Raw genomic sequence first — 13,958 nt, 5'->3', positions numbered from 1 at the left:
TGCCTGAAAATCTGGGGGGAAAAATAATAATAAAATAATAATAATAATAATAATAATAATAATAATAATAATAATAATAAACAAAGTAACTGCATCCTAATTACTTAGGCTGTTCTTCTCAGTGACAGCCACATTAGTGTACAAGCATCTCAGTTCTCACTGCAGCAGTGGAGCTGTGTTGTAGATTTAGGAAGCTTTTTAATTGTTTGCAAACTACTTTGACTGTTGAACTGTATTGAAAAATTTTTATCAAGAAATAAATGAGCATTTATCCTATCTGAAAGCTATATTAATTTTACAGGCTGGGCTCCACTCCATACCTGTACTAAAAAAAAAAAATAAAGCATTGGCAAAGGCCACATACCAGAAACTTAAATCCTAGTTCAAAAACACGAGGGTATTCAGTCTTCTGTGAATTCCTCCTTCAGTAACAAAATTTAATGTGGAAATGGTGTCTCTCAATTTAAAAAGAACATTCCACAGAAATGAAAAATTTGAAGACTTGGCACAACTCATGTTCAAGTTCATGAGAAAATAAATGTTATCAAAATTATTTTAACTATTAATATTTTATATATTAAATATATATTCTAAACATGTTTTAAGTATTTCATACACTTCTAAATGTGACTATATTAAAGATTTTTTAAGCTATGTTTTAGTTGATTTTTTATATAAAAGAACAAAGTGAATAAAAAAATTCTAAGAGCTTATTCTGAGCAATAAATAGATTGCTTTATATTGGAAACTTTCTAAAGTAAAGCAGCCCTTACTACTAAAATAGATGCCAATCATCCTACCTTCACGATAAGCAGTGTTTGATGTCCAACATGAAATTATAGGGTAGAGGAACAAAGGATCTTCCTGTCCTGTAAGCTCTGATCCATGAACTACATCAATAAACAAATCAAATCCATTATGACAAGTAGTGACAGTGTAAAATAGAAACTCTACATGGAACCATAACTGAAGACTAGAAAAATCCTTCTTTAGTACAGTTGCTTTTAAATCTCTCACTGTCATCCAGAGAGAAATTTAAAAGCTTGCTCTCTTGTAACATGAGTAACTGTGCCACTGTGTAATGAAGAGCTTACAGATATGACTGATGAACTTCCAGATACAAGACTAATGAGGAAAATGTCTGGAGTCCATCAGAGGTATAACATCTCCATACAAATCATCTGTGGAGGAGATGATTTGTGCAGTAAGGAAATGTCCAAAAAAGATATTTAAAGATATACTGCATGAACTGAACACATGATGCTATTAATGACTAGCGCTTATAAACATAATTGGTATACAGACATCATAAATAGATAAAAGAATATATTTTTTCTTCACCTAAATATTTATGTAAATAAATTTAATTGCATGTTATATAAATATTCCTATACATAATGTTTTATGTGTGTAAATAGTATATAAAATATATAGGTGAACAATAACTTGGATTCAAGCTTCCAAGAGTTAAAGACAACTGTGTTACCAGCTGATGAGCACCAGAACAATGTTACATGTGCTACATGTGCTACTTGATATTTTGCCTTGATAAAGGTATATAACCTACAAACTTTATGCTGAGGTGAGTTCCATGGTTGAAAAAGATGAATGCAGCTGGTCCCTGAAAAATGTGAGGTTAAAAATGGACTCTATAACAACCAGTTGTGATTGTGGATTAACAGCTGCAACCTCCACTTGCAACAGTCTATTGTATGCAAATAGCATCCTATTAAATAGGACAGACGGCAGGACAAGCAGATTATTTATTATTATTTTTAGGTCAAGTCACATCTCCTGTTGGTGTTCTCTCTTATTTGACAAGTTTGACAAAGATATTACTTCAAGTGAGGATTTTAACAAAGAATAGTGCTTCCCAAAACATTTAAAATTGGAAAACATTTGAAATTTCAAAATATAATATTGCAGTGTGTGAACTTTTCCTCAGTTTTCTGCGGAAGACACAGATTAACTCTTTTTCATTTTTCTCTTAGAGAATCATCAACGGAATAGTAAGTATTGATTACTCTTAAGTATTTCCTATGAAAAAGGCTTTTGCCAATACTTGTTTTCAACAGCATGCCCTACAAGTGTGCAAATTGTCCTAAATCATTTATACATATTTGTATGGATGGATGTAAGCTTTGTTATTTGTTATGCATGGCAACAGCAGAAGACTCCTGTATTGACTAGTATACAATTATCCTATTGGAGCAACAGAGCAGACTTCAGCAGTCAAGTATTTGTCAGTTAATGAAAACATGTTCTTCTTTAACTGATCAGCTTTAACTTTCTATTAAGAAAGAATGGAACATCCTTTTATTAAATAATGTAATTTCCAATTAACTTACAGAACTCATTCATCCTGTAACTTGTCCTGCAGAAATGCAGGCATCAATGTCAGCAGCAGAAACTGAAGGATCAGTGCACAGATAACAGAAGTTTTGCATCATGCTTTTTATCCTGTTTGTCACAGAAATACTTTCTCTTTTAAAATATATATATATATGTGTATACATTGGCAGTAGAACACAACTAGAACATGAATCAGCAGTGTGCTTTTTCAGCAAAGATGAACTGCACAGAGAACCGGCAGGTCAAAGGCAGTGGCTATTGCCCTCTATTCAGCACTTGTGAGACCACACCTGGTGTGTTTGATTTTTTAACTCCATAGTCCAGTGAAGGGCCACCAAGATGATAAAGAGCACATGAAAATGCAAGGAGAGGCTGAGAGAACTGGATGTATTCAGTCCTAAGAAGAGAAGGCTAAGGGGAGTTTACGCCTATGTAAAGGAGAAGTACAGAAGGTACACCTCAGACTGTCGTCAGAGGTGAACACCGACAGCATAAGAGGTAATAGCTGCAAGTTGGAAAACACAAAATTCCAAACAGATATTTAAAAAAAAAAAATTAACCATAAAGGTGGTCAAATATTAGAACAGGTTGCCTGTAAATATTTTGAAATCTCTTTCATCAGAGATTTAAAACTTGACTGGAAAAGTACCAATGCAACCTAATCTCTGGAATAAATTACTTCCAGAGATGCCTTCCAACCTAACTTGTTCTATGATTCTATACAGGTTCCAAGGAGTAGAAAATTCCAGGTAAATACAATGGAAAAAAAATCTGTGGTGGCTCTGTGTTCTAAATTTTTATGAAATTTTCTTCTTAAGTCCTACTTACTACTTCATCTAACTTTGGCAGAACAACTAGCATGTAAATTCTTGTGCTTAATACAGACTCTAAGATATTTTAAAGTTGATATAGTCATTGCTGAGTTACTAGGTAGTAAAATGCTTCTCCACATGCAACTCCTTCACAAAGAGAACAATTTATCTTAACCATATGCAGGAATTCTTTCATACACTACAAATTCCTACAATAGTCATTGCTACTAGCAATGGTAGGGTGGTAAAACACACAATAAATAGGCAACGGTCTTTGCCCTTGCATTTTCTGATTTACGAAGATAAAGCAAGCCTAAAAAACTTGGAATGAAATTTATATGGATCAGAATATATTTAACAGCACAACAGGACAATGACCACTCCCTTCTAAGAAGGAATGAATGTTTTTGTGGAAATGATGAAAGCGATTAATAAAAGTCATTATAAACACCACTACAAGGTATAGAGAAGCTCATAGAAATTATGATTCTGTTTGATTTATAATCAAAAATATATCAAATAAAAGTTCTTAGGCAAACAATATTTACAGATGAACCATAGTAAACTGCATGGAACATGGTAAGAGGTGTTTAATAGTACACTCACCTGGTTTTGTCAGTCTCAGGAGATTTGATTCAAGAGCATTTAGATTTTCTGTTGCTTTTTCCATTGCAGCTAAATGGGATGTCTTTGCAGAAATGTTCTGAAATATCAGGTACTTAGTTATAAAAACTTAGCTTTTACCTAACTAAAAAGAGCACATCAACAGTGAAATTTGGATTAGATACTAAATATTCTTATTCCATGTTTGGTAATTTAACCAATATTGTCCTCTTTGTAAATGAGCTAAAATTGATGTCCATAAAAATGCTAATATAGCTTAAAAAACTTGACCATGATACATTTTTGACTGGCCCCCCAGGAAGCCAGTGAGTTTGCATTGCCACCAAAAAAAGATGTAGGGAAGTCTCACAGGCTACTAGAACAGCATATTTGAACAAAATTTTTGACCATATATGTTGCTTTCCAGAAAAAAAAAAAAAAAATATATATATATATATATATATATATATATATATATAGTAACTACTCTTTTGTAGAGTAGTTACTTCCTAAAGATATGAAAATCTTCCTCTGGAAGCCAAGTTTTTCTTTCAAATGAAAATGTAATTTTCAGTCAGCGCTATTTGCCTCAAGGTATTATATTGTTCCTATGATCTTAAATTACTTTCTCTCTCTCTCTCTCTCTTTTTTTTTCTTTTTTTTTTTTTTTTTTTTGGTATGAGCTTGAGAGAAGCCATCACAAATGCAGCAAGAAGCAATGAAGAAAATAATTTGTTCTGGATTCTACCAGTGTCCTACAGGTGTTTGTTTGTTGTTTTTTTTCCAGAAATCCTTCCCTGTAAGCTGATTGATTGACTTGATGCTCCTCTCAATTTATCTCTTTCATGCTCACAATGCTTGTTTTCTTCCTGTCTCATTATTCCTATTTTCTTATATCTTTTTCAAATCTCCTCTCTAGTAAAATCTCTTCCAAAATTATTTAAAGAAAAACAGACAGAAAAGTATGCAGAATCAACACTTTAAGTTGTCAGAAATCCTCCACAACCTACTGCATCTCTTTGTAATTTAAGAAGTTAGGTCTTTGAGGTTGAAAGTTCTTCCTCAAGATTTTTTTTTCAGTCTACAAAGTTCCCAAGTTACTCTCCTACTATGACTCTGTTTCAAGTAGCTGCTACACAAAATGAGAGGCTAAGTTTCTACACTAGGATACTTCTGAATTTCCTTTCTTATACAATTATTTAACTGAGTTGTTTGTTGTTTTTTTTTTTTAAATTTATTTCTTTATTTCTGTCCAGTAAGACATTCCTGCAAACTGTATGTGCAGATCAATTAGGGATGCTAGTAATGATATCTGCAGGATCCTAATGGCTCAGAACTGTACTATTGCTAACCCCTCTCCAGTTCAGCTAGAGGAGGCCCTGTACCCACTGCAGTCTGCAACTGGTCCCAACAAAGATGGCTGTAATCAAACAGAAGCTTCTCAGCTGTATTCTTGGGAATTCCTACTCTATTAGGAAACTCTTATTCCATACAATCACTTCTAAAACAGAAATGAATAAATATGGTCTTTAAAATAATAAAATAGCATATTTAGAGAAATTATAAAGTGAATGTAAGAACAATTACTTCTTTGTTAGTGTGTGTTTCTTCAGTTTCTGTAGCTCCTGAGCGACAGAGTGAGGCTGTTTGCGAGGAATCCAACAATTTTTTCCCATAGTTAATAATAATTACTGCTAGTTCGTATTCTTTCCATGAACGTAGAACCTATTAAAGAATCATCTATTATACTTTTTGTTTTGCATAACATGTAATGTTTAATTATTATCTACTTACACTTGTCAAAATGCATTAATATTATAAATAGAAGTTAATTACTCAATACTTAAGTTTTCCTTAATAAAACAATAGGACTATAGACCTTTAAAATACTTGGAATTGCAGATATACTGTGTGTTATGCTTCTGCTTAGCCATTGACTCTGTTCCTCAGAGAATAGAAATACTTAACCAGAAGTATCTATGGCAGCACTTGACATTCTTCTTGTTCTCAGGCAGTACTGCCATCAACGAACATAAGGGGTAAGTAGATGATCCTCATTTACCTCTCTGGTATCAAGTGCACATTTGAAAATCTCAACCATATTAGTGAAGTTTCTCTAATAAAATAGAATAGTGAATTTTGAAATTTTGAAATTTTGAAAAATATTAAAATTATGATTGAACAGTGTCTCATATGTATTTTAGCTGGTTTTATCTTCTTTAGCTAGAGCTCTGAAGACTGAAGTGTATATGCAATGTAGTTTCATGTTGAGATGTTTGCCTTTGGAATAGAAAATAAGTATACAGGTTACTTTGATAGTACAGTAAATAGTCCAATTAACTCAACAGAGAACTTTATAACATGGACAATATTGGACACCTTGTGGGTCAGACTTTTTTGATGCCGGAACCAGCACTGCCTTGCTCATAATGAAATTACTTGAGTCACTTGAGGTTCATCTATTTGATATTTTTGATGCATTCAGGATTAAAAATGCAAAAGAGAATCACTGAGATTGGACATGCCATGTTCACACTTGACCAGAAAATAATGAGTTCATCAGTTAACTCAACTGATATTATGTACCAGTTAAATCAACTGATCAGTTAACTGATCTATGTGGAAATAGATGTCAATAAAGAATGTTACCACATAAAAGTTATTTTGGAAACCGAGATACAAGATTATTGAGAAATCTCTTTTTAAAAATGTGTTTCTTCAAGCAATTCCTCAGGTTTCAGCCACCTGTTCTGAATGTCTCATGGCTAACCCCCTGAAAATCCTCATGTGACATCAAACACACCATTTCCTTGGAATTATTATTTCTCTCTCTTAGTAAATCCAGGCTTACTTTTGCAATGGTGTCCTCCCTCATTCAGTAAGCTGAATGCTGACACATCCTGAGATGAACAACCTTTTAGTACTAAGTTCACAGGTGAGTGAACTGTAAGAAATATTTAATGAGTAACAGCTTCTTTATTGATGATGCAAGAGTAGTGATTCAAGCACAGCAAAAGGTTTAATTTGGTAGTGCCACAAACATCACTTCCAATATTCTGGAATTGAACAGACAGCTCTGAGGTTGGCAACTACCAGGAGTTGAACTGTAAGAGCCAGAGGCTCTAGCCTGAGGGACAGAGTCTCTACAAAGTTAGATGCACTAACAGACATTATTGGCCCTGACAACCCTCAACCACCCTGAACCAGGCCCTCTCTCCATGGGCCCAGGAGCTCTCTTTCAGCTCAGACCTGAGCCTAGAGTCCCTGCCAGAGCTATGTTGTAGGAGCGCTGATCTCCAGCACACTCAAAGCCGTGACTGTGCTTGGCCATGGATCCACTGGTTTGGACACCTGACACATTAACTGACTCCTCAGTTTGTCCTAGGAGTGCTCCCATCATGATGGACACACCTGCTGGGCTGTGTCTTACCCTGGCTACCCTCACCAGACTTGATCCTGACCTGCAGATTGACTTCACAGCTTGACCTGCCTCATCACCACAAACTTCCCCAATGATCTGGACTCCTAGTTGAACCTGACTGCCACTCCTGGCCTGCCCTGTTCTTCAGTTGGGAACACTGGGACCATCCCTTGCTGGCAAGGCATTGCCCTGCCAGCCATGGGCATTGCCCTCACATCCTGGCTCCACAGCCCTCGCTGTGCCCTGACACTGCCCTCACAGCCAGGAGGGCCCACACATTGATTAATACCAAAACAGGATATCACTCTGAAGGCCAGCTTATTAAATCTTTTTCTTTTTTTTTTCCTGTCAAAAGCAGTATCTTAAAGAAAGCTGTAAGCACAATAATATACAACATACCTTTGCTGTAAAAAATGAAGTACAAGCTATCATATGCTGAATACTCTCATAACATCCAGCCTGTCTCCTTTGCAAAATAGCACTTGGAATTTCTTGAAGGACAGCCAAGCACTTAATGAGGATCTGTAAATACAAGGATTAAAACAAAGTTTGGAACCTGCAACATACAAGTTTATACCTCTGTTCCATGTATTTTATTTGACAGTAAACTTTAAAAATACTTTAAAATCCAACAGCTATGATGAAATGTTAGCTCTACAAAAACAGTAGTAACATCTCCATTGAATGTAATGGCATCAAGATTTCATCAACAGCCCTTCGGAATAAATGACAAGTTCACAAAAAAAAACCTTAGATATTAAATTAGAGATACATGATATCTTTGCTGATTTAACTAAAATGAAATCAAAGAATGCTTAATTCAGTGAGATGACATACTCCCAGTAAAATACTGCTTAAAACTATATTGAGCTGGTCAGAATTTTAAAAGAAAGAAAAATGTGTCCAGTATGCTCAAAAAGACTGTACAAAAGTTGCATGTTTCTCCTGTATATTTGCTGAATCTATTTAAAAGTCTGCTGCTTCAGAAATGACAGGAAAGCATTCAGGTACTCTGTTCTGAAAGCAAAGGTGCTTGTTTGCTTCTAGAAAGGTACGGTTGCCTGAAAACTATAGACTGCGTAGACATTATCAAAACATTGGGAAAAAAGAAAAAAGGAAAAAAAAAAAAACACTGGCAAATGCTGCTTTTGTTTCCTCAGAATTGTTATTTGCAAATAGCATACAAATACAAGTTACATCACAGATTCCATTATAATTTTAAAATACCAATGAATCATCCTACAGAAACAACCAATATTCTGCATTTACTTTAGCATATCTGAGAGCAGAATCTGTGCAGCTTACACTGAACATATGCACTGGAAACACATACAATCAATACAGGCTTTTCTTTCAGTAACTCCTTAGAGTTTGAAGCCTACATGTTTGGCTCTCCCAAATACACGTATATTCCATTACAAGTTTAATTAGTATCACTATAATCACAGGAACTGAGTGACAGCTCTCACTTAAAATGTTCTCACCTGAACTACTGGCACTGCAGAAATCTTGTGATAAATAATCGGAGCAAGGAGACCATAACATTGTACAACAGACTGCAGTGTATAACTTGCATCATTCAACCAATTACCAAGTTCAATTGCCACAGTCATCCTTTCACATTCTGCTAATCTACTGGCCTGTAAAAGAAAAAAGGGAAAAAAAATCTTGATTCAAATATAAATACCATTGTTAATCGTTTCAGGAAGTGCAAGAAGACAGACATTACTACTGTTTAAAAAGCAGTGTGAACAACACATAAGAGAAAAGTTTAGAAATTAATTTACAGTGACAACCATTAGAAGTATATAAATAAATGCAACTGTATTCATGATTCTAAAGGAAACCATTTGTCTTAATTTTGCCCTCTGAATTTATCCACATAGTTTGTAATGCCTGACAGCAACTTTTAACCTGTGTGGAGTGGAAACTTCACATGCAATACTCTCAGAGTGATTAAGGGAGGGATAACAATTCTGTTTTTTCCCTACCAGCAGTCTGCCACAGTTGTTGCATTTGTGAGCAGATCCACTAAGGTCACTGTGTCATTGAATACTCACATTTGTAAGACACAAGTACTTCAGCAAAGGAGTGGAATAGTAATGGAATAATAGAGAAGGCAAAGAAAAAAGAAACTTAACATGACATTGTTCTATAAGAAAGCCTAAAATAAGCTGAAAGAAACAGCATATTAAAACCGTGAAACCTTGTTAGGAGTTCAATATTAATGAAAACTTACATATTATATAGCAGAAATGTTAACAAATAAAGCTGCCAGCTGCCTTTTAGTGGAACAAAAACGATCATGATTAAATCTCTTACTTTAAACACAGTCTAACACCACTGCAGTTAAGGAAAAACCTTCTCCAGCTGGAAGCAGTGGGCTTTGAATTAGGATATTAATAAGAAGTAACTACTTAGAGATCATCTTTCCACCAAGATACAAACTAATCAACATTATTTTAAGGTACACATACTTGTTCCTTGTAAAGTATCTCATTGGAACAGACAGAATCACAGAAAAGTCCTCCTTCCATTATGCTAATGTCACAGATAGCGAATATATTCCTCAGAAAGAGGTACAAGGTGATAGGAGACGTGTGAGATACAGTCTCAAGATGTAACCTACAAAAGACAAAAAGCAAAAGAGCGGTAAAAGCACGTTAATGATGCTTAAGACATCTCATGCCTGAAACTGCAGTCTTCAATAGTAAAATGATAGACACAAAGGACTACTACAGGTACTGCTGGAAATGCAGTACCTGTAGTAGTCCTTTACTGCTTTAAATTCCTAGCTAAAAAAAATAAATTAAAGGAATAAGACTCCTTTTCAAACTGTTGTCCACCTTCTAATAACCTAAGACAACTTTTATGTAATTGTTTCATCTAACCTAGTGAAACTTAGTTTGAATTTTCTTTAAAAACTTGGGATGCCACATCTTGTTTGTTCTAACCGTCTTCTTTTACATGTTATCTTTCTGTATTGACAATAATGCATGCAGTTGGGAAGCACACTAAGTATTAATGACAGACTCCTTTTCATCCATCGATGGCTTTTGTTACAAGTTTCAAAATATATTATTTTCTTTTGCCTTTTGTGCATGTGTGTGCTTTTTTCCCTGGGAATAGGGGTGCATTTGTCCTGCTTTTTCTTCTTCTTTTTTTTTCTTACAGCACCAATCCTATTATTTTGAAGTATAAGAAGTAAATTTCTTCTTCTCCTTGATTGTGTTTTGTAAAACAGACTGAAACTCAAGAAGGAATATCAAACGGACAAATTCACATGTTTGACATTACCAAAATATCAACAGGGCTTCCAGTTGGAAAGAGTTTTCCTTTCCTTCCAGCTCCCTCTACTGTCTAAATTGTCTGTACAGTCATGCTAGTCCAGTTAATTTCTTAGCTACCAAATAGTAAAATTGAAACTGTCTTATTTCAGGTGTCATAGTACAGCTTTGAGAATCTTCCATATTAATTGTATGAAATATGTTAATAATGGTAATAATTGTAGTAATAATAACAATAATAATGCTTTGAGTTAACTTTTAGAAAAGCAAAATCCCTGAACTGCTTTGCAAAGCTATTTAAAGTTTGCTGTCTTCATTTGATTTATTTGAAAGTAAGTTCATTCAAATGAACATACTTTACCTATAGAAATGTACGTGTTTAAAAAAAAAAAAAAAAAAGCTTAGAAAAGAAGATAAATGAAGAAAAAATCACAAAGGCCAGACTTGTATTCCTGCATTGTTCTCAGGCAAGGGAAAGATTAAAGACATCCACATAGTCATAAAATAGGATGCCTAGTGATTATCTGCCTAAACCAAAGCAGTCCATAGGTTGCCTGTAAAACTCAAGTGGCACATAGAGTCAAGACCCTCAGTCAGCTTGCATGCCTGGTATCAGGGACACTGGTGACACTTGAAAGACAGACGGGATACACACCGGTGGTCTGGCTGAGCCCCAGATAACTACACTTCCACACATTAACTTCTCCTGTAACAGAGGAGCCCATCAGAGCACACACACGACTATACTGTCTGCTTGCATTCAGTGAGAAATTGCTGTTGCATTACGATGAGAAAACTGTGGGCTCTGATGCAAGTTTGACAAAATAATACAAAAACAAACAAACAAACAAAAAAAACCTCCAGCTGCATTGCATTGTATGTCTCAGAATAGCTGATTACTGGTTATTCTGTCCATGAAGTGGAAATGGAATTATTATGACCAAACTCCCCCTAATATCTACTGCTTTAAACTAAGATCTTTTTTACCACAATGTTTCACTGAACCATTGAAAACACATGCAGTAAAGTTGTTTATTGTCATTACAGTTTCAAGACTAAGTCAGTCTGTCAAACCTAAACTCAAAGGCTGCAAAACTATTTCTTATCTCCTTCACAAGGTTGCCAAAACTTTCCTAAAGATAGAATTAGTCTTAAAAGAAATGGACACAAGTGAAGAGGATGAATATTTAAGATGTTAATTTATTCCTAAATCATAAGCAGTAGAACAACACTTAAACAGATTCTTTTTGTATTATAGTATTCCATATCTATTATTTCATACAAATCTTTTTTCTTTTTTTTTAATAGGGAATTAATTTAATTATGTTTCGGTTGAATTACAGTGAATCACAGAATCATAGAATCACACAGAATCACAGAATCACAGAATTTCTAGGTTGGAAGAGACCTCAAGATCATCGAGTCCAACCTCTGACCTAACGCTAGCAGTCCCCACTAAACCATATCCCTAAAAATCTAACTACCAAAATTCTAGCTTGGCTTTGCCACAATGAAAATTATATATATATATACTAAAGTATTTTAGTATGTTTAAAAAATATTGTCAGGTTTATATAGTCACTCCAAAATAAAACTAACAATCATTTACCCATTTTGTGTGGTGTTCCAGACAAGATTTTCAGAATTTATGAACATTATTGCTCTCTTAATTGGAACTGAAAGTCAAGAATTCAGTGCATATTTTGCATATAAAAATGCATCATGTGGTATTAATGGGCAATTTATAAATGTTTCCCAATTATCTAAAGTAATAAAACAATCATTATAAAGAATTAGTAGAGTAAATGCTAGCAGTTCCACAAATATGAAAAATCCTCTTCTAATTATTCAACACTATATCCTTACAACACATTTCACACCTTTTTTGTAGGATGTTTTTCACATCACTAGTCTGAACAAAAATTCACAGCCTGGTACTCTTCAAAATAAAATCTATAATTAACTATTATTTTAATTTTGTTTTTGCCAGTAATTTTGTTTTTACCTGATTTCGGATATAGTCAAATTACTTCTTGCAGAAATAACAGCTGTATTGGCAGGCAGTGGAGAAGAATTTGAAACAAAATAATCCCACATTGGTGAAAATGCTTCCCTGGCTAATGTGTAGTTGCCAGTCTGATAGGCTACCTAAAGGAAAAAAAAACAAAAAACAAAAAACAAAAAACTTATTTATGTAACTTTTTACAGAAAAAAAATAGATTTCATTTTATATATTTGTTGCTAATTGAAACTAAACTAACAAGTTTCCATGGTCTTCAGATAAGTAAATGCAACTGCAGGAAAAAGAAAGGTTTTATTCTGATGTATTTGAATTAAATATAGACAGTAGCAATTTGATTCTACTAATACTAATTTGCCTTCATAAGTAGCATCAGGGAAGGCAAGAGTTTCTTGACTGTTAATCAAGGATCTAAGGGTCCTTTATGGAACAGTTTACATGTTCTGTGCTACAGTTTCTGAAGAGAGATTATTTCGTCTATGTCCATTTTATCTTTGTATTGCTGCAGAATGGTAAAATTATGATTTGTGTTAATCAAGCTTCTGGCAAGAAAGTCTTGAGTTCTTGCCAGAAGTTTTAGAGCTACCAGTGAAAACAAATTATTACAACCAAATTAAAACATTATGTTATTATCAAGGAATCTAATCTTACCTGAGTTAGATAAGCTCGAACAGTAGTAGCAGAAAGAGGTGGATAAGCAAGGATTGGCTTAGTTGTTTCCCCAATGGCATCACCGATAAGTTTTCCATCAGAAGAATATGCTGCAACTGCAAATATGTATTTCTCATTGGGATCTAAGCCTCGTATTTCTAAGACACTTTTTCCATCAGCTGGTATCTATCAATAAAAATATTTTCTGGTTACATCCACAGAATATATCAAAACCAAACACAAAACACAAAACACTACACTTTTATTGGTAAACAGATCATTTAATGGTCTGGGATACAATCAAAATATGTTTTCGGTTCTTAAAGACAATGAGAAAACAACAAAATAACAGAAAAAAAAAATTGCTCTGAAATGCAATTGAGCATACAAAGCACATAATCTAACACAAAAGTTAAGTATGAAGACTTGGAGTTTTTCTAAGACATTTTTGTCCATTTGCACATTCACACTATGAGTTTGCATACTCGCAGGCATCAAGCTGGAGACATTCTAGCTCTGAGCTGTGCTTCAAGGAAAAAAGTATGCGGCTCTCCTCCATATATGCCACATGCATGTATTAGATATGGGCGCAGGATGTCTCAAGTCCTCTTAACACCGTTAATGCAACTTTAGAATCGAAGATGAGCAGTTTGTGAATACATATATAAAGACAATCTGTTTTGAAGGCCCCCCCCTTTTCCTTTTTCCTTCAAGTAATTGCCCATCCACATTTTAACATCATTTCTCAACCCTAAGAGGGTTTTCCAACTTCTGCTCCATAATGAGGATATCTTACATAAAGGTAAGTTTTA

The 13,958-nt window shown here is 34.4% G+C and overlaps 1 protein-coding gene across 1 annotated transcript in view; it reads right to left on the bottom strand.

The window, feature by feature from the left end:
* The window catches only part of CFAP54 (cilia and flagella associated protein 54), a gene marked incomplete at both ends in the record, with an annotated part of 108,625 nt that overhangs the window by 56,929 nt on the left and 37,738 nt on the right, over positions 1 to 13,958 (bottom strand). The window contains 8 exon segments of the mRNA XM_084305897.1: positions 801 to 890; positions 3,771 to 3,867; positions 5,358 to 5,492; positions 7,588 to 7,710; positions 8,673 to 8,828; positions 9,666 to 9,813; positions 12,481 to 12,623; positions 13,147 to 13,332. Of these exon segments, the coding sequence (XP_084162023.1) occupies positions 801 to 890; positions 3,771 to 3,867; positions 5,358 to 5,492; positions 7,588 to 7,710; positions 8,673 to 8,828; positions 9,666 to 9,813; positions 12,481 to 12,623; positions 13,147 to 13,332 (1,078 nt within the window).

The sequence above is a fragment of the Netta rufina genome, assembly GCF_964035555.1.
Source record: "Netta rufina genome assembly, chromosome: 1".
NCBI classification, from domain to species: Eukaryota; Metazoa; Chordata; class Aves; order Anseriformes; family Anatidae; genus Netta; species Netta rufina.
This window is presented reverse-complemented; position numbering and strand designations above follow the sequence as displayed.